The 21,475-nt window shown below is 48.4% G+C and overlaps 1 protein-coding gene across 1 annotated transcript in view; it reads left to right on the forward strand.

Annotated features, from left to right (window-relative positions):
• IPO4 (importin 4) overlaps nt 1-21,475 on the forward strand; it is a 51,575-nt gene that overhangs the window by 5,151 nt on the left and 24,949 nt on the right. Inside the window, exons 5-17 of the mRNA XM_083472523.1 lie at nt 368-409; nt 952-1,081; nt 2,372-2,551; nt 3,747-3,812; nt 5,292-5,393; nt 5,515-5,598; nt 7,085-7,246; nt 9,644-9,697; nt 10,497-10,606; nt 14,546-14,654; nt 17,782-17,911; nt 20,252-20,365; nt 21,224-21,337. Of these exons, the coding sequence (XP_083328649.1) occupies nt 368-409; nt 952-1,081; nt 2,372-2,551; nt 3,747-3,812; nt 5,292-5,393; nt 5,515-5,598; nt 7,085-7,246; nt 9,644-9,697; nt 10,497-10,606; nt 14,546-14,654; nt 17,782-17,911; nt 20,252-20,365; nt 21,224-21,337 (1,397 nt within the window). The remainder of the gene's footprint in view (nt 1-367; nt 410-951; nt 1,082-2,371; nt 2,552-3,746; nt 3,813-5,291; nt 5,394-5,514; nt 5,599-7,084; nt 7,247-9,643; nt 9,698-10,496; nt 10,607-14,545; nt 14,655-17,781; nt 17,912-20,251; nt 20,366-21,223; nt 21,338-21,475) is intronic.

Consider the following 21,475-nt stretch of genomic DNA (forward strand, 5'->3'; position numbering starts at 1 on the left):
GGATGTCACATAGAGGAGGGAGAAAGGTTGTTTTCTGCTGCTCCAGAGAAGCGGACACGGAGCAATGGATCCAAACTACAAGAAAGAAGATTCCACCTAAACATTAGGAAGAACTTCCTGACAGTAAGAGCTGTTCGACAGTGGAATTTGCTGCCAAGGAGTGTGGTGGAGTCTCCTACTTTGGAGGTCTTTAAGCAGAGGCTTGACAACCATATGTCAGGAGTGCTCTGATGGTGTTTCCTGCTTGGCAGGGGGTTGGACTCAATGGCCCTTGTGGTCTCTTCCAACTCTATGATTCTATGATTCTAACTCACTCCCATTCCCAAGGTAAAATTTAACCCCGACTCTGAAATCTTCTCTCTTCCAGGCTAAAGACGCTGGTACTGTCCACGCTGCAGAAAGAAACAGAGTGAGTGTTCATATATAATATAATAAGTATTGTAATTATAATTATTTATTCCCCAGCCACTCTGGGCAGCTTCCAACAAAATATTAAAATACAATAGTCTGTTAAACATTAAAAGCTTCCCTAAACAGGGCTGCCTTCAGATGTCTTCTAAAAGTCAGATAGTTGCTTATTTCCTTGACATCTGGTGGGAGGGCGTTCCACAGGGCGGGTGCCACTACCGAGAAGGCCCTCTGACTGGTTCCCTGTAACCTCACTTCTCACAGGGAGGGAACCTCCAGAAGGCCCTCGGCACTGGACCTCGGTGTCTGGGCTGAATGATGGGGGTGGAGACGCTCCTTCAGGTATACAGGACAGAGGCCGTTTAGGGCTTTCAAGGTCAGCACCAATACTTTGTGCTCGGAAACGTACTGGGAGCCAATGTGGTCTTTCAGGACCGGTGTTATGTGGTCTCGACGGCCGCTCCCAGTCCCCAGCTCCCAGTCTGGCTGCAGCATTCTCAGCCTCTCTTCTCCCCTCCCTTTTCCAAATATCTTCTTTTCCAGCCATAAGGTCTCTCTAGGTCTGGCCCAGCTGGCTGCTGTCATTCTGAAGAACGAGAGGCTGGAGAAGTGGCCGCAGATGCTCCAGGTCATCCAGCGGGGGGCGCGCTCACAGGACCCCACCCAGTGTGAGGTACGGGGGGGGGGGTTTCAAGGGGTCTTGCTTCCCTTCTCTCAGCTTGGTCCCCCAGCTGCGGTTTGGACCTGGCGGAGACAGCCGTGGCTTGTAGGCAGGTTGCGCTCTGCTAACCTCTTTATGCTGGTTTATTTCACAAAATTTGGGGGCCGCTTGGTCAAATGCAAGAGGTCTCTTAAGCGCTTTACAGAATACAGTCTAGAATATCGATTAGGAAAACCTATAAAAGCAAACATTAAAAACAAGTTGCATGTACAGTGGTACCTCGGGTTACATACGCTTCAGGTTACAGACTCCGTTAACCCAGAAATAGTACCTCGGGTTAAGAACTTTGCTTCAGGGTGAGAACAGAAATTGTGCGGCAGCGGTAGCAGGAGGCCCCATTAGCCAAATTGGTGCTTCAGGTTAAGAACAGTTTCAGGTTAAGAATGGACCTCCAGAACGAATGAAGTACTTAACCCGAGGTACCACTCTATATGTATGTGAGTGTGGGTGTAGACTATGGGGAAAACATCGGCACAGATTTAGTGTTGTCTTTTTTTAAAAAATGGCATTTAAAATAAAATGTATACTTTATTGTTTCATAAATTTAATGTTCTATGTGTCTTTTTTCCCTGTGGAGCTGCTTGGAGTGCTTCTGTTACAGGATGGCTATGAAAATGTAGTAAAAATAAGAATCAAGTATCCTTTGAGCGGGGAAAAAACCCCACTGTAGAATTGAGGCATTGGAGAGCCGGTGTGGTGTAGTGGTTAAGAGAGGTGGACTCGTAATCTGGTGAACCGGGTTCGATTCCCCGCTCTTCCACATGCAGCTGCTGGGTGACCTTGGGCCAGTCACACTTCTCTGAAGTCTCTCAGCCCCACTCACCTCACAGAGTGTTTGTTATGGGGGAGGAAGGGAAAGGAGAATGTTAGCCGCTTTGAGACTCCTTAAAGGGAGTGAAAGGCGGGATATCAAATCCAAACTCCTCCTCCTCCTCTTCTTCTTCTTCTTCTTCTTCTTCTTCTTCTTCTTCTTCTTCTTCTTCCTTGCGGCTCTCAGATTTCCGTAAAATAATAATACCATATTTACTTGAATCTAACGCACACCTTTCCCTGCCAAATTATGCAAAAATTAAGGCGCACATTAGGTTCGACGGCACGTTTGCATTCACCAGCAAATACTTTTTTTGGGGGGGATTCAAGGTTCTGAAAACGGAGTCGCGCATTAGATTCAATGGCGCATGAGACTTGAGTAAATACAGTAATAAGCCCTAAAGGGACTTTTCCACCCCCTTCTGGCCGCAGGTGGGATTGCTGCTTCTGCATTCTGCCCTGGAACTGGATCCTGAGGTGTTCGCTCCGCACTTCAAGGAACTCCTGCGCCTCTTTCACCAGACGCTCAACCAGCGCAACCAGCCAGCCACCCTTTACTATTCCCTGCGAAGCCTCAGCACCATGGTTCCCGTGCTGGGCTCCGACGAGATGGTGAGTCCCTCGCTATTTCTTCTTTTTTTAAAAAAAATAATAATTAATGATGTTTTTCAGATCTATCCATCTCACTAATTTTACAATCATTTTAACATTTCAAAACTCGACTTCCTTCCCCCCTCTTTCTGCGGGTCCTTAAATTTATATTTACAGTGGTGCCTCGCAAGACGGAAATTAATTCGTTCTGCGAGTTTTTTCGCCTAGCGAATTTTTCGTCTTGCGAAGCACGAGTTGCTCCTCGAAGTCAAGTCGCAACTGTTTTAAGAAAAAGGAAACAAACTTGCAAGACGTTTTCGTCTTGCGAAGCAAGCCCATTGGGAAATTGGTCTTGCGATGCAACTCAAAAAACCAAAAACTCTTTCGTCTTGCGAGGCATTCGTCTTGCGAGGTACCACTGTAATATCTTCTGCATATCCTAATTCATTTCAATTGCTCATTTATTAAAATATATACACTGCAGGTTATTACAATAATATATAAAACTGCAGGTTATTACAATAATGCTGCCAATGTTCTTTTGCAGTTTATCTGTAAATATTCAATAAACCATTTCCATTCTTTTATAAAAAGTTTGTTGTCTTGATTTCTTATTCTTCCAGTAAGTTTCACCATTTCTGTATATTCCACAAGTTTTTGTATCCATTCTTCCTTTGCTGGGACTTCTGCTTCTTTCCATTTTGGGGCAAGTAGCAGTCTTGCCGCTGTAGTCGCATACATGAATAAGTTTCTATACAGTTTTGGTAGTTCTGTCCCTATAATTCCCAAAAGGAAAGCTTCTAGGGTTTTTTTTACAAATGTTATTTTAAACATCCTTTCCAATTCATTATATGTCATTTCCCAGTAAGCTTTAACCTTACTACAAGACTGCAACATAGGATAAAAAGTACCTTCTTTCTCTTTACATTCCCAACACTTATTTGATTTGGATTTATACATTTTTGCTAATTTACTCGGTGTTAGATACCACTGATATATCGTTTTCATATAATTTTCTCTTAGACCATAACATGCTGTGAATTTTATATCCATATTCCACAATCGTTCCTATGCTTCCATGTCTATATTATGACCAATATCTATTGCCAATGTATCATTAGGTCTGCTGCTATTTCTTTAGCTATTTTTCAGTGTACTGTACAAGGATTCACTGTTTCGTTTCTTGATTGTCTCCTACTCTACCTTCCCCTCTCAGAATCTGATGTCTTCCATGATGCCCAAGGTGATTGCAGCCATCCGGGAACTGATCTCTGTTAATGAGGTGGGTGTTTTGTGTGTGTGTGTGTGTGTGAGAGAGAGAGAGAGAGAGAGAGAGAGAGAGAGATGCACTTTGCTGCTCTGTGTTTCAGAGATTATTATTTGTATCCCGCCCACCTGGCTGGGTTTCCCCAGCCATTCTCAGCGGCTCCCAAAAGAATAATAAAAACACAATAAAACATCAAACATTAAAAACTTCCCAACAACTTCTCAACAACTTTTTGGCTTTCTAATAATAACAACAACAATAATAACAATAATAATAACAACAATAATAATATATTATTTATACCCCGCCCATCTGGCTGAGTTTCCCCAGCCACTCTGGGCGGCTCCCAATCAAGTGTTAAAAACAACACAGCATTAAATATTAAAAACTTCCCTAAACAGGGCTACCTTCAGATGTCTTTTAAAGAGAAGATAGCTGCTTATTTCCTTCACATCTGACGGGAGGGCGTTCCACAGGGCGGGCGCCACTACCAAGAAGGCCCTCTGCCTGGTTCCCTGTAACCTCACTTCTAGCAGTGAGGGAACCGCCAGAAGGCCCTCGGCGCTGGACCTCAGTGTCCGGGTAGAACGATGGGGGTGTAGACGCTCCTTCAGGTATACAGGATCAAGGCCGTTTAGGGCTTTCAAGGTCAGCACCAACACTTTGAATTGTGCTCGGAAACGTACTGGGAGCCAATGCAGATCTCTCAGAACCAGTGTTATGTGGTCCCGGCAGCCACTCCCAGTCACCAGTCTGCTCAACAACTCTGCTCCATCGACAACAGGTAGATCATTGCCAGTTTTTTAATACAGTGGACGCTTGGGTTGAGAACGTGATCCGTGCGGGATGCACATTTGCAACCTGCAGCGGCACGTCTGCGCACGCACGGGTTGCAATTCGGCGCTTCTGCGCATGGACAACCCCCAAAACCCGGAATTAACCCGTTCCGGTACTTCCAGGTTTCGGCTGGTCCGTAACCTGAAAAAACGCAACCTGAAGCGTCTGTAACCCAAGGTATGACTGTAGTGTGAGTAGATTGCAGACTCGTCCGAGTTGAACGTTCCTGTTTTGTGTTTTCAGTATTCTGTTGGGAGCCGCCCAGAGTGGGGTGGGCGGGGTATAAATAATTTCTTCTTCTTCCTCCTCCTCTTCTTCCTCTTCCTCTTCTTCTACTGTGATACTACCTGGACCCAGGGGTCTGACCCTGCGTAAGGCAGCTGAGCTCGTCTTGTACATATGACCTGTGTACCAAAATTGTTTGTTTGCTTGCTTGTTTCTTACCTGCCCGTCATCCTCCGGTTGCGGCCATAAAGTGCAATACATTTTGACTTCGTGTGTCCATTTGGCGTTCAATAGCTCTCTTATTTCTTTGTTTCTCCTCGCTCCGCAACCTTCTTATTTTTATTTTTTTGTATATAATTTTTATTTTCTGTTTACAATTTAAAATACTCATTTTAAATCCTCAAGTTATCAATGACTCCCCAACCTTTTTAGACCCACGCTGGCGAAGTGATGGAGGTTTTCGACGAGCTCATGGAGACCGAAGTGTCCATCATCGTGCAGCATCTCTCGGCGGTCGTTGGCTTCTGTCTGGAGGTCAGTGGGCGGATGTGCCTGGTCTGGCTCCCCTTCCTCCCCTGCGCTCTGGCTCCCCCTTCAGGTTGGAGCCGGAACTGAGCTTCGGAACATGGACCAAAATCTCTTTCCTCGCTCCCAGGTGGCCTCCAACCCATCACTGGGCGACAACCTCCGGGTGAAGGCTTTGTCCTGTATCAGCTTCCTCATCAAACTCAAGGGCAAGGTCAGTGCGAGCGAAAGAGCGGGGCGACTCTTCCTGGGTTGCCTGCTCCCCTTTCCCACCCATGCGGGGAACTTTTCCAGCAGATCTTTGCCTGCACCCTGACCCTGCAGTGGGCGGGACTGGCACACTGTCAATCCCCTGGCGTCATGGCGATACTAGGTGATTGTCAGGAGAGTGGTCCCACCCACAGCTGTTGCATGGGCTCAGTCCTGCTTCCGGCCAGGGTGGATTTGGTTTAAATCACTCGCCAGTAAGACTTGATTTAAATCATCATTATTTTTACAGGAAGGCTCATTCCTGCCGTATCTTCTTAATACCATATTTTTCGCTCTATAAGACGCACCAGACCACAAGACGCACCTAGTTTTTGGAGGAGGAAAACAAGAAAAAAAATATTCTGAATTCCAGAAGCCAGAACAGCAAGAGGGATCCGGCTTCTGGGATAGTCTCTTGCTGTTCTGGCTTCTGGGATGGCCACCGAAGCCTTTCCAGGCAGCAAGATGAAGGCTCCCCATGCCAGGAAGAGACTGTGCGCGGCTAAGCTGCCCTCTGTCCTTTCCCCCACCTCCTGCAAAAGCCAGCCAAGAGCCGTGCGCTCTTTAAAGGGAGCGCGGCTCTTGCGGGCTTTTCTAGGATGTGGGAGAATGACAGCCTGTCAGTGACGGGCTGCCCTTCTCCCTCCTCGGGGAAAAGCCTGCAAGAGCCGCGCGGAGTGTGTGTGCAGCTCTTGGGGGCTTTTCCCGCCTGCCTCCCGCCTGCATTCGCTCCATAAGACGCACACACATTTCCCCTTACTTTTTAGGAGGGGGAAAGTGTGTCTTATGGAGCGAAAAATACGGTATTTACAACCAGGTGAAGGTTTCCTTTTTGGAATAATAAGTTTTCAGAGTAGTTTTTACAGCTACAGTGGTGCCCCGCAAGACGAATGCCTCGCAAGACGAAAGAGTTTTCCGTTTTGGAGGTGCTTCGCAAAACGAATTTCCTATGGGCTTGCTTCGCAAGACGACAATGCCTTGCGAGTTCCTGCGGGGTTTTTTCCCTCCCCCCCTTTTTCTAAGCCGCTAAGCCGCTTATTAGCTCATCTGATCAGCAGATAAGCCGCTAAAAGCCGCTAATAGCGTTAATCCGCCAATGGGCTTGCTTCGCAAGACGAAAAAACCACTAGACGAAGAGAATCACAGAACGGATTCTTTTCTTCTTGCGAGGCACCACTGTAATGGAACATTAAAATATTAAAATGTAGCCTCATTGTAGGAGGAAAAGAATCCGTTCTGTGATTCTCTTCGTCTAGCAGTTTTTTCGTCTTGCGAGGCACCACTGTACATCAAAAATGACTGATTTGGTTATTCTATTAGAAATACACAGACCGATAATTATGAAATGATTGTGAGGTTTAATAGGTTGACTGTTGATATTTGGACAACTTCTCTGCTGTACTTTATTGGAAGGAGGGGGAAAAAATCACTCCTTCCTCCTCTCTGCCCAGGCTATCCTGAAACACAAGCTCCTCTCTCCCATCCTGAACGCCCTCTTCCCCATCATGAGCGCAGAGCCGCCGCCGGGCCAGATGGACGCGGAGGACGAGCAGACGGAGGAGGACATCGAGGACAGGGCCGAAGTCCAGACTCCCAAGCACTTTGCAGCCCAGGTCCTCCGTGGGTGACGGCTTCTTCAATCCCAGCATGATCCTGGCCTTGCCTCCTGAGCATAAGGCTTCCCTTTCTCCCTCGGGCCCCCTGTTTGGCCTTGTTTTGCCGCTGAGGTGTCCTGGTTGGATACAGAAGGATGGTGGGGGGTCACCAGCTGGGGAACTCCCAAGGGAAGAGGACTCAGAGCCCAGGGAGCGGTGGTGGGACGACAATAATAATAATAATAATAATTTTTATTTATGCCCAGCCCTCACCAGCCAAGGCCGGGCTCAGGGCGGCTAACAAGCAATAATAAAAACAAGTTGAATGAGTACAACTTAAAAACAAGATTAAAATACAACATTGAAATATTGAAACATTAAAATATTAAAATTCAGCCTCATCACAGGAGGAGAAAGGAAAAAGAAAGAGGGGGAGGGAATCAAATTGGCTCCAAGCCAAAGGCCAGGCGGAACAACTCTGTCTTACAGGCCCTGCGGAAAGAAATCAGATCCTGCAAGGCACTGGTCTCATGAGACAGAGCGTTCCACCAGGCCGGAGCCAGTGTTGAAAAGGCCCTGGCTCTGGTTGAGGCTAATCTGACTTCCTTAGGGCCCGAGACCTATAGGGTGTTGCTGTTTATGGACCTTGAGGCTCTCCGTGGGGCAGACCGGGAGAGGCGGTCCCGTAGGTACGAGGGTCCTAGGCCGTGAAGGGCTTTAAAGGTCAAAACCAGCACCTTAAATCTGACCCTGTACTCCACCGGGAGCCAGTGCAGTTTGAAAAGCACTGGGTGAATATGCGCCCATGGCAGGGACCCCGTGAGGAACCTCGCTGCAGCATTCTGCACCCGCTGGAGTTTCTGGGACAGGTTCAAGGGCAGCCCCGCGTAGAGCGAATTACAGTAGTCAAGCCTGGAGGTGACCGTCGCATGGATCACTGTGGCCAGGTTGGGGCGGGAAAGGTAAGGGACCAATGCGCGGTCATAGGGAAAAGAGGGAGCAGACTGGGAAGAGAAGGTGTTGGAAACCGAAGAGGCGACAGGGCTTAGTGAGCTGGGAGAGTCTGTGGCAGAGAAAAGTCCAGAATCAGAGGTAGAAGCTGAAGCAGGAGAGGAAGGGAGGCCAAGAGGCAGAGATGGAACAGGCTGGTGAAGAGTCATGGATGTCTCCCTCTCCTGCTGCAGCAAACTGGTCTCTCTGCTGGTCTCCCAGAGCCAGAAGAGAGCTGAAATGGGCAGGGCAGGGGCAGGCCATAGTCTCAGATTGCTTGGAAAAAGCCCCGAAAAGGAGGACACTTTAGATGGCTGTGGGAAGGTGGGGATTTTCCGTCTTGGCAACGGATTCGTGAGACCATACCTCCTGGGGGTGTGCTGCTGTGCCCATTAGGCCTGACGCTCAGCCAAGTCTGCGAAGATTTATGTTTGCACACTGGCACCTTGATTCTCGAATTTAATCCGTTCCGGGAGTCAGTTTGACTCCCGGAACTGTCCGAAAACCAAGGCGCGGCTTCCGATTGGCTGCGGGAACTTCCTGCACTCAAGTTGCGTTGGACGTTCGGCTTCCAAAAAACGTTTGCAAACCGGAACACTCGCTTCTGGGTTTGCGGCATTCGGGAGCCGATTTGTTCGGGAGCCAAGCCGTTCGAGAACCAAGGAATCACTGTACTAACAAACTCCAACTTTGACGATGCGATTTGCTGCCAGCTTTGACACGGGTGGCGCTGTGGGTTAAACTACAGAGCCTAGGGCTTGCCGATCAGAAGGTCAGCGGTTCGAATCCCTGAGACGGGGTGAGCTCCCGTTGCTCGGTCCCTGCTCCTGCCAACCTAGCAGTTCGAAAGAACGTCAAAGTGCAAGTAGATAAATAGGTACGGCTCCGGTGGGAAGGTAAATGGCATTTCCGTGCGCTGCTCTGGTTCGCCAGAAGCGGCTTAGTCTTTCTGGCCACATGACCCGGAAGCAGGACGCCGGCTCCTTCGGCCAATAAAGTGAGATGAGTGCCGCAACCCCAGAGTCGTCCACGACTGGGCCTAATGGTCAGGGGTCCCTTTACCTTTACCTTCTCTTTGACAAGGACGTGCCTCTTGGTTTCGGACCAAGTCCCAGCATGCCTTGGGCTTCTCCCTTCAGTGGGCGGCATGCCTCTTCAACGTTCAATCCCAGAATTCCCTGGGCTCACTGGCCTCCCAGCATGCCTTGGGCTTCTCCCTACAGTGGGCGGCGTGCCTCTTCCACGTTCAATCCCAGAATTCCCTGGGCTCACTCTGGCCTACCAGCATGCCTTGGGCTACTCCCTCCTGAGGCTGGTCCTGCCTTGCCCTCTCAGGAGAGACCCCTATTGGGGTCACCCCTTGCCCTCCTTTCTTTCCCAGCACCCCCGTCTTCTCATGTGCGTCCCTGTCTCTCCTCAAAACAGGTGGTGGACATGCTGGCATTGCACCTTCCCCCGGAGAAGCTCTTCCCCCAGCTGGTGAGTTGTTCCTGGCAACGTTAAGAGCGGAATTGGAAAACAAGGTTCCAACAACAAGGCTTGGCTGTGTTTTGAGTAATTTCGCAGATGGTAAAATATTTTCTCTTCATTCCAAGATGAGGATAATTAATCAAATACAGGGTAAAAAAAGAGGAATACTCGAACTGAAACCGTAATGAGGTGGAAGGAAGTCAACAACGCAATAAATTGAAAAGGGATTCAACCCAAAACAAAAGTTATAATGTATAAACAACACCAACATTGGTTTGAACTATATTAAGTACTACTTATCAATAGATAGGTATTTATATTGTCCAGGCTGTTTTTTGACTTAGCCATGATTTTTTTCTCTTTTGTTTTATTCTTCTTTTCTTAGATATTGCATTGTATAACTGCATTAGTATATACATCTTAGATTTCTTAATAATTTCATTATACATAAGTCAAGATCTAGGTCAGTCTAAGGACAATTATTGTAAAAAAGGCATAGGCAAACTCGGCCCTCCAGAAGTTTTGAGACTACAATTCCCATCATCCCTGACCACTGGTCCTGTTAGCTAGGGATGATGGGAGTTGTAGTCCCAAAACATCTGGAGGGCCGAGTTTGTCTATGCCTGTTGTAAGACTACTTTATCTTTATTTTTTTTCTTTTATTTTTTATGTATGCTTTTTCTTTTTGTTTGTTATGTATGTCTTTGCTAATAATATATATATATAGAGAGAGAAAGAGAAATTGGAAATAAAAAGGGCAGAATTTTGAGGCGGTATTTTTAAAACTCACATCTTCCTCCTTCCCCAGACGCCTCTGATGGAGCCGGCGCTTCTCAGCACGAACCCTTATCACCGCAAAGCTGGCCTGATGTGCTTGGCAGTCCTGGCTGAAGGCTGCGGGGATCACATCCGACACAAGTACGTACTGAGGGGTGACATTTTTGGGGGGTGCCTCGCCGCTGAGGCTCCTGCTGGTTTCTTGCAGTGTGTTTGCTGTTCCCTCTCAACTGTTGGGGTTCGCCTGCCGGGCTTTTCGGTTTAGAGAAAAGGCGTGTTAAAGGAGATGGGATAGAGAGTTCTGTGAAAATTACTGTATTTTTTGCTCCATAAGACGCACTTTTTTCCTTCTAAAAAGAAAGGGAAAATGCCTGTGCGTCTTATGGAGCGAATGCACTGGACCAGAGCCATGGCTCCCGTCAGTCAAGCAAAGCGAGAGCCACTTACAGGGCTTCAGTCCCGCTTTGCGCGGTTCTCCCTTTGCTTGCTTCACAGAGAGCCGGGAGGAGGCAGGCGATTCAGAGCCAGCAGGCACTTTTAAAAGCGGTGCCTAGCCAGCAACAGCTGCAGCAGCCTCAGCTAGCAAAGGTCCGCGCGCTCCCTAAACGGAGCAATGAGGCTGCAGAGGGACGGCAGGGCACAGGAGGGGTTGGATCGGGAAAGATAAAATTTAAGCAATCAGCAGCAAAAGAACCCCAACCTCGAACTAACAATAGACAAACTAAGGGCTATGAACTTGCTGAACCAACTTTTAAAAGGGATACAAGAACGGGGGATGTGAGGAAGTCAGGAAAACATGTGAATTTAAGATATAAAATTAAGAAAGAGGGAATTTTTGTGTTTTTCCTATATGTGTTTTTTCTTTTTTATTATTAGTTTTTTAATGTATGTATTTTTGTCTTTTTGTGCTTAATGTTTGTATTGTTGTATTTTGCAGTATGTATGCTCTGTTTTTATATTTCTCTTTGTATTTTTTCTTTTATATTGTGCATTGTTAAAACTTAATAAAAAATTTTTATAAAAAAACAACAACAAAAAAACCCCAACCTCGAGCTCTGAGCCACAAGCGCAGTGAAAGTCAGGAGGTAAAATAGGAAGGCTGGTGGGGATGGGAGGGCACGGGATGAGGGAGAGGGAAAAATTGCGCAAATCCCCCCGCGTCTCAGCTGATCCGCTGGCTCCTTGAGCATGCACACTAAACAAACATACAGCCCCTGTCCCTCTCAGTCTCACTCTGATATTCCAGTAACAACAACAACAACAACAACAACAACAACAACAACATTTTTTTATTTATACCCCGCCCTCCCCAGCCAAGGCCGGGCTCAGAGCAGCTTACAAGCAATAATAAAAACAAGATGAATGATTACAACTTAAAAACAAAAATAAAATACAACATTAAAATACAGTGGTGCCCCGCAAGACGAATGCCTCGCAAGACGGAAAACTCGCTAGACGAAAGAGTTTTTCGTTTTGGAGGTGCTTCGCAAAACGAATCTCCTATGGGCTTGCTTCGCAAGACGAAAATGTCTTGCGAGTTCCTGCGGGGTTTTTTCCTCCCCCCCCTTTTTTCTAAGCCGCTAAGCCGCTTATCAGCTGATCCGATAAGCCACTAATAGTGCTAATCCGCTAATCCGTCAATGGGCTTGCTTCGCAAGACGAAAAAACCGCTAGACGAAGAGAATCACAGAACGGATTCTTTTCGTCTTGCGAGGCACCACTGTAATGGAACATTAAAATATTAAAATGTAGCCTCATTGCAGGAGGAGAAGGAAAAGAAAAAAGAAAGAGAGAGAGGGAGGGAATCAAATGGGCTCCAAGCCAAAGACCAGGCGGAACAACACTGTCTTACAGGCCATGCGGAAAGAAATCGGATCCTGCAGGGCCCTGGTCTCATGAGACAGAGCGTTCCACCAGGCCGGAGCCAGTGTTGAAAAGGCCCTGGCTCTGGTTGAAGCTAATCTGACTTCCTTAGGGCCCGGGACCTATAGGGTGTTGCTGTTTATGGACCTTGAGGCTCTCCATGGGGCATACCAGGAGAGGGGGTCCCGTAGGTACGAGGGTCCTAGGCCGTGAAGGGCTTTAAAGGTCAAAAGCAGCACCTGAAATCTGACCCTGTACTCCACCGGGAGCCAGTGCAGCTTGAAAAGCACTGGGTGAATATGCTCCCATGGCAGAGACCCCGTGAGGAGCCTCGCTGCAGCATTCTGTACCGTTTCAGTAGTTTATTAAATAGTTTAGTACATTTGATTCAGAATATTTCCCCCATTTTCCTCCTCTGAAAACTAGGTGTGTCTTAAGGTCAGGTGCGCCTTATGGAGCGAAAAATACAGTACATGTGGCGTACAGAGAGAGAGCGGGAAAGGAAGGACGTTTTTCTCCCTCTCTCGTAACACGCTAGGCCCCCAAGCAAAACTGAGCGTTGGGGGTTTATCAGGACAGGCATTTAAAAGAAAATACTTTTTTAATATATAAATACTTTTTAATTAAATTTTCTATTTTACAATTTAGAATATTAATTTAAACAACCTTAAAATATCAGAAACTTCCCTTCTTCTCTTTCCATGGTTCATCTCTGCATATTTCATATAAACTAAACCATTCAGTATTCCATTATTACATCCATCAAAATTTATTTACACTGTTGAATTTATCTTAATGCTGCCAAAGTTTTAAAGTGTACACAATTTCCCCCCATATATTCAATAAACATTTTCCAATCTTCTTTAAATGTATGTTCTTCTTGTTCTCTTATTCTATATGTTAAATCTGCAAGCTGCGCATATTCCATCAGTTTAAGTTGCCATTCTTCTTTAGCTGGGACCTCTCTCATTTTCCATTTTTGGGTTAACAAAACACGGGCCGCAGTAGTGGCATACATAAATAGCCTTTTTTGACACCTGGGAATTTCCATCTGAATTATCCCCAACAAAAAGGACTCTGGGGTTTGTTTGTTTTTTGGAAAAGTTTTTCCCCCCAATTCATTATAAATTATTTCCCAATATTCTTTTACCTTTTTACAGGCCCACCCCATATGAAAGAACGGTACATATGCAACGGTTCACTAGAAAGTACTTCTTTACACAGTCCACAGCTAAACTGTGGAACTCACTGCCACTGTTAACAAACTACAGTTCCCAGGATTCTTTGAGGAGAGGGAATCGTGTGATGGGGATTTAAGCTTCCTCTCACTCTTCCTCTGAAATGCAGATAGCCTGCCCTGTGCTAATGCTGTTCTGTCTGAATCTGGACTGCCACAGATCTCCCTGTTAGAATTCCTGCTCCGTGATTGCAGTCATGGGATTTTTGTCTATCACATGACGGTGTATGTTTTGACTCCACAGAGTGGGAAGTGATGGAGACAGGAGGTTTGTGTTACTGTGTTCCGTGAAGTGGGACTATTGTCCTTTGGTTTTTTTCTCTCTTTGCTGTCTGATGCCAGAGAGAGAGGGAGCCATGTTGCAGTGCTCCGTGTGTGTTTATGTGTAAATAAAGTAGATTAGCCGAAATGCTGAGGTCTGTCACGCGCATGATGTGCAAACTCTGCAGATCCCTAAGTGTGCTGGTGTCGGTTGGCATCGGTCGCTGTGATGTTCAGGCTGAAGAAAGCTTATGAAGCTCCCAAACGATTGACCAGGAGGGAGGGAACATGTCAGTCGGGCATGTGTCTCTGCCAGGGTCCTACTCAAGTGCAGGCTGAATTCCTGACACTCCCATCTCTCTCTCTCTCTCTCTCTCTCTCTCTCTCTCTCTGTGTGTGTGTGTGTGTGTGTACAGTGGTACCTCAGGTTACATACGCTTCAGGTTACAGACTCTGCTAACCCTGAAATAGTACCTCGGGTTAAGAACTTTGCTTCAGGAGGAGAACAGAAATCGCGCGGTGGTAGTGGTGTGGAGGCAGTGGAAGGTCCCATTAGCTAAAGTGGTACCTCAGGTTAAGAACAGTTTCAGGTTAAGAACAGACCTCCGGAACGAATTAAGTTCTTAACCCGAGGTACCACTGTATTTGAGCCTCAAAGCAGATGTCAGCTGACACTTGAGCAAACCAATACTAACCTTGAACTAACCGTCCCCTTTCAGGCACCTCCAGCCCATGCTGCAAGTGGTGTGCCGGGCGCTGTCGGACGAGAGCCAAGTGGTGCGCAATGCGGCCCTTTTTGCCCTGGGCCAGTTCTCTGAGAACCTGCAGGTGAGTCACATTTGGGGATCACTGGGTAGGGGGCCGGGATTGGAGGAGCTCAGGGCAAGCAGGACGCCACCAGTCTCCCTTGGCCTGTTAGGATATAGTTCCATTCCGCCTTAAAAGGGTCAGGCATGACTGTTGTGCGCCACATGCCTGTTTACTTCCAGCACAGTCTGCTGGGAACTTCCATTGCATGTTGCTTTTGCTATACAGTGGTGCCTCGCAAGACGAAAAGAATCCGTTCTGAGAGTCTCTTCGTCTAGCGGTTTTTTCGTCTTGCGAAGCAAGCCCATTGACGGATTAGCGGATTAGCGCTATTAGCGGCTTTTAGCGGCTTAGCAGATAAGCGGATAAGCGGCTTAGAAAAGGGGGGGGGAGGAAAAAAAACCCGCAGGAACTCGCAAGACATTTTCGTCTTGCGAAGCGAGCCCATAGGAGATTCGTTTTGCGAAGCACCTCCAAAACGGAAAACTCTTTCGTCTAGTGAGTTTTCCGTCTTGCGAGGCATTCGTCTTGTGGGGCACCACTGTACAGTGGTACCTCGGGTTACATACGCTTCAGGTTACATACGCTTCAGGTTATAGACTCCGCTAACCCCGAAATAGTGCTTCAGCTTAAGAACTTTGCTTCAGGATGAGAGCAGAAATCGCGCAGCGGGAGGCCCCATTAGCTAAAGTGGTTCTTCAGGTTAAGAACAGTTTCAGGTTAAGTACAGACCTCCGGAACGAATTAAGTACTTAACCCGAGGTACCACTGTACTGCTGTTTTGCTGGAGACGAAGGGAAGCAGACATGTTTTCCTCTGTTCCTGAACTATGCTGAATAAAATGCTGTACATTATACTTCCATATTTCTCTGTCCGCCTCTTCTACTGCGAGAAGATTTACGCACTCTGCTGACAGAGCGTGCACGGGTCTCTAAACGTATCTGAGGCTTGTGTCACTAATTGATGCTGTTCCAAGGGAGACCGGCTGCCGGCCGGTGGCTGGAGCCAGCTGGGGGCTTGCCTGATGCCCCCGTCTTCCTGGCAGTATCCCACCATGGCCAGGCCCCCACCTACCAGCCTTCTTATTTCCAACCAGCCTGGCAAGTAGGGTGGGGCGGGGTGGGCCCTGTCTGCTCCTTCCCCCTTAGGCACCCTGTGGCTCTTGTGCAACTCAGCAGAGGGGAAGTTGTGTATTGGCTCCATCTTGTAGAGGTCCGGTACACTTCCACTGCTCTCAGCTTCCTGGACTTGTAGCAGAACGAGCGCAGCGTGTGCTACTTTGTGTGTAAGCCTGCAGAAGCATAGCTGTCAACTTTCAGATTTGAAAATAAGGGATCAGCAGCCTCACCTGTCCCGCGGACAGTCTACGGGATATCCAACAATCCGGGATAGCACCGGGAAACGGCACTGGAATTAGGGAATTTCCCGCAAAAAAAGGGAAGGTTGACAGCTATGTGCAGAAGACAGAGTCCATATGCTGTCTAATCTAAACAGCTTTATTGTATTTACAGTGGTGCCCCGCAAGACGAATGCCTCGCAAGACGGAAAACTCGCTAGACAAAAGAGTTTTCTGTTTTGGAGGTGCTTCGCAAAACGAATTTCCTATGGGCTTGCTTCGCAAGACGACAATGCCTTGCGAGTTCCTGCGGGGCTTTTTTCCTCCCCCCTTTTTTCTAAGCCGCTTATCAGCTGATCCGATCAGCAGATAAGCCGCTAAAAGCCGCTAATAGCGCTAATCCATCAATGGGCTTGCTTCGCAAGACAAAAAAACCGCTAGACGAAGAGAATCACAGAACGGATTCTTTTCGTCTTGCGAGGCACCACTGTACAGCAAAATAAACAAACCACCGGAAGCAGCAGACATTGCTTCTTCCTTGTCTCAGCGGAAAAACAGGCTCTGCAATCCAGGTATTTTTCACACACCTGTCATTGGCTCTGGCTGTGCCCGTCAACGGCTCTTGCCCCGCCTCTGCTTGCCATTGGCAGTCTCTTTGCTTTCTGTCCCACCAGTCCCAATGGGCAGCAGCCCACCGCTGGTCAGGAAGAAATTTTACACACACCCAAGACACAGTTAGGGACGTGGGTGGCGCTGTGGGTTAAATCACAAAGCCTAGGACTTGCCGATCAGAAGGTCGGCGGTTCGAATCCCCATCACGGGGTGAGCTCCCGTTGCTTGGTCCCTGCTCCTGCCAACCTAGCAGTTCAAAAGCACGTCAAAGTGCAAGTAGATAAATAGACACCACTCCGGCGGGAAGGTAAACGGCGTTTCCGTGCGCCACTCTGGTTCACCAGAAGCTGCTTAGTCATGCTGGCCACATGACCCGGAAGCTGTACGCTGCCTCCCTCGGCCAATAAAGCGAGATGAGCGCCGCAACCCCAGAGTCGGCCACGACTGGACCTAATGGTCAGGGGTCCCTTTACCTTTTTAAGACACCGTTGGCATCTGTCTCTCTTTTGAGACAATGGAGTGTGCCTCCTGTCACCCGTTCTTAAGAGGAAACTTCATTCGGACGGTGGCACAGCCCCATGCCCACAAACTGGCAAATTCTAGCCCTGAGCCCATTTACAGTGGTACCTTGGTTGTCAGATGGCTTGGCTCCCAAACAAATCGGCTCCCAAACGCCACAAATGCGGAAGTAAGTCTTCCAGTTTGCAGATTTTTTTTTGGCAGCTGAATGTCTGACGCGGCTTCCGATTGAGTGCAGGAAGATCCTGCAGCCAGTCGGAAAGCAGTGTCTTGGTTTTTGAACGGTTCCGGGACTCGAACGGACTACCGGAACGGATTAAGTTCGACAGCCAAGGTCCCACTGTATTGTGAAAACTCTTGGCTGAAAAACTGAGATGAAAGAGTAGATCAGCTTTTTATTTCATAGGTTGAGAGTTTGTGCTTCTGTATCCCAGCGATTTGCTGATGCTAAAAATAAAATAAAAACCACCCCAAATAAAAAAATGCTCTCTGCTTTTTGCAGTTTATCAGTGTGGTCAAATTTGTTGGAGACGCACAATAACTAACATTCCCCCTCACCCAGTTTTAAAGGAAAATTATCAGGTTTCTGAGGTTACTGAGAGAACCAGTGTGGGTCTTTAAAAGGGGGGGAAAGGAGCAACCTTCCCCTCTGTTTTTCCACTCCTGTCTCTCTCTCCCAAGCCCGACATCGCCCGTTACTCGGATGACATCATGCCTCTGCTTCTGCGCTACTTGGAAGGCGTCCAGTTGGCCCACACGAGTCACATGGCCAAAGCTTACTACGCCCTGGAGAACTTTGTGGAGAACCTGGGTAAGGATTCCTGACCGGTTGGGCTGGCTTTTTCCAACCCCCCCCCCCCATTCCCACCCTGAACCCTGAGCAGGCAGAGCCCATAACTTAGGCCACGTTCGCCCCTTGCATTTAAAGCACTGCCATGCCACTTTAAACAATCACAGCTTCCCCTTCCTAAAAGAATTCTGGGAGCTGTAGTTTGTCAAGGGTGCTAAGGGAACTACAATTCCCAGGGGGATTTAATTATCAGTCCCTCGTCTCAGAGCACTCTGGGAACTGTAGCTCTGTGAGGGGAATTGTGGGGCAGGGACTCTCCAAACAGCTCTTGGGACCCTTAACAAACTACAGTTCCCAAGATTCTTTGAGGGGTGGAACCAGGACTGTTTAAAAGGGCGTTTTTAAACGGACATGGCCTTAATTTATTTTGATCGGCTCTGAGTGACCACGGCTGGCCCCGCAATGCAGGGAAGATCTCCCAGGCCACCTTAATTGATGAATTAATCTCTACTGTTTGAAACAGACCCTTTTGATTGGACTGTGTTACATTTTATCGCCGTTTTTCATTCGTGGAGTGACTTAAATCTCCCAAGCGCCCCATGAGGTAGATTGAAAGCTCTGGTGGAATGGTTTGCCTGAGGCCTCCCTTGCTGAGGGAGGCTCTGAACCCGGCTCCATCCCGTTGACTGTTTACCCACTACCTGACACTGCCTGTTTTTTCCCATGGGGTAGCCCCAGAGCAGCTTCCTCCCTCGCCCACCATCCTGACACACCGTATTTTTCGCTCTATAGGATACACTTTTTCCCCTCCAAAAATTGAGGGGAAATTGAGCGAGAGGGGTCGGTGTGCAAAGTGCACTGCGCTCCAAAGGCTTCGGGGTTAGCTGCGCAAAGCCTCCACAGGGCAGCGGGGTGCCTTCATTCCTCTGCCCTCCGGTGGCTTTGCGGGCTGTCCCAAAAGCTTCCACAGGGCACGGGGATGAAGGCTCCCTGTGCCCTGCGGAGGCTTCACACCAAGCTAGAACAGCTAGAGGGATGAAGGCTCCCGTGCTCTGCGGAGGCTTCATGCAAAGCTAGACCAGCTATCCCAGCAGCTATCCCAGAAGCCAGAACAGCAAGCGGCTATCCCAGAAGCCAGATCCCTCTTGCTGTTCTGGCTTCTGGGATTCAGATTTTTTTTCTTGTTTCCTCCCCCCCAAACTAGGTGCGTCCTATCGTCTGGTGCGTCCTATAGAGCGAAAAATACGGTATTTCTCCTCTTAGGGCCTGCAGGATCCGGTCCCCCTTCTCCTGCCGCCTCCCAGATGTTGTGCACTCCCAGCGCAGCCAGCAGTTGGTGATGGCAGGAGTTGTAGTCCAACAACATCTGGGCGCCACCAGGCTGCTTTAAATCCTCAGCCCCTGTGCTGGCAACGTGTACAGTGAGGGGGGAAAGTATTTGATCTCCTGCTAAATTTGCCCGTTTGCCCTCTGACAAAGAAATGACCAGTCCATAATTTTAATGGTAGGTTTATTGGCGCCTTCATTATACACCTTAAGGCGCCAGGCAAAAACGTTCCTTTTTAACTAGGCCTTTGGTTGATCTGATTTACATCCTATGCCCTTTTAAACTGTGTTTTTTTGTGAGGTGGGGAGGCTATTGGGTTGTTGTTGTTGTTGTTGTTATGTATTTTGTGGTTTTATATCTTGATTTTATTCTGTGAACTGCCCTGAGACCCCCCGGTATAGGGTGGTATATAAATTCAATAAATAATAACAATAATAATAATTTACAGGTGGTTGTACTCGATGACCCTCGTGGTCCCTTTAGACCCTCGTACCTACGGGACCACCTCTCCCGGTCTGCCCCATGGAGGACCTTAAGGTCCATAAATAGCAACACCCTAGAGGTCCCAGGCCCTAAGAAAGTCAGATTAGCCTCAACCAGAGCCAGGGCCTTTTCAACACTGGCTCCGCCCTGGTGGAACGCTCTGTCTCATGAGACCAGGGCCCTGCGGGATCTGATTTCTTTCCGCGGGGCCTGTAAGACAGAGTTGTTCCGCCTGGCCTTTGGCTTGGAATCAGTTTGATTCCCTCCCCCTCTTTCTTTTTTCCTTTCTCCTCCTGTGAAGAGACTGCATCTTAATGTTGTATTTTAATCTTGTTTTTTAAGTTGTATTTCAATCAACTTGTTTTTATTATTGGTTGTTAGCTGCCCTGAGCCTGGCCTTGGCTGGGGAGGGCGGGGTATAAATAAAATTTATTATTATTATTACAATTCTATGTTCCCCTATCACCCCACCACCATTTCTCTCTCTCTCTCATTCTCTCTCTCTCTCTCTCTCTCTCCCTGTCTCATCGGTCCTTTTTTCTTCCTTGCAGAAGGCAAGATCTCCCCCTACCTCCCGGCCCTGATGGAGCGGATGTTGACCACCTTGAGCTCCCCCGGCAGCCCCCGCGTCAAGGAGCTGGCGGTTAGCGCCATTGGGGCCATAGGTATGCGCACGCCTGGAGGTGGACCCTTTGCCTTGAATCTTGGAGAAGACGGATCAGACACTGTATTATAATGGGGGAGGTAGCGTCCCTGGAAGAAGGAAGGCCCATTCACTGCACCCACCACCAGCCAATGATCCTTAGGAGCACGGAGGGGGTTGCTAGTGAGCTCACGAAGATGAAACCCTGAGCTTCGTTGGAAGGGCAGTCCCAGGCGCCATTTGTCCAGGCCTGTGGTGGTGCGGAAATGTCTGTTCCGCCCAGGTAGCAAGCAGAATTAATCGTTGCGGGAGCAGGTGATGGAGAGAGAGCGCCAGGCGCATAAATTCCTACCAAATACACATTCTCCCCCGAAGTTTACCGTATTTTTCACTCTATGGGATGCACCGGACCATAGGAGGGGGAGAACAGGAAGAAAAAAAATTCTCCCCCCCTCTGCTCAGCGCCCCTTCAGCGAAGCGGCAGGAGAAACGGAGCCCCTTCCATTTCTCCTCCCGCTTGGCTGAAGGGGCGCTGCGCAGAGAGGGAAAGCTGTGCAGCGCCTCTCCAGCGAAGCGAAGCCTGGAGAGCAAGAGGGATCGGTGTGCACCAACCCCTCTCGCTCTCCAGGCTTCAGGCGGCTATCCGCAAGCCTTCGGAGCGCGGCAGGAACTTCTCTTCTTTATCAACTTCTCTTAAGATAGGTCTACGCGCTGCTGCACCTTCTTCTTGTGCAAGCCGTTCTGTTTCCAGAGGAGTATTTTGGGTTCCTATCAGAATTAAGTGGGTGGCGCCTTGCCACACAAACACAGCCTAGATCTGGCAGGATCTGGAAATTCTGGGTCCGTTCCCTGGGCACAAAGCTTACCCTTATCTTTCCAGCCCAGGCCGCCCGGGGATCCCTCTTGCCATACTTCCAAGCGATCATGGATCACCTGACTGCATACCTGCTCACCACCCGGGAGGATCTGAGGCCGGTCCAGATCCAGTCTGTGGGTAAGCGAGATTTCCCCCCCACCCCCTTTCTCTCTTCAAAGTTTGTTGTTGTTGTTTCATCATTTAGTTCTGTTCGACTCTTCGTGACCCCCTGGACCAGAGCACGCCAGGCACTCCTGTCTTCCACTGCCTCCCGCA

The sequence above is a fragment of the Podarcis liolepis genome, assembly GCF_965112155.1.
Source record: "Podarcis liolepis genome assembly, chromosome: 13".
Taxonomy (NCBI): Eukaryota; Metazoa; Chordata; class Lepidosauria; order Squamata; family Lacertidae; genus Podarcis; species Podarcis liolepis.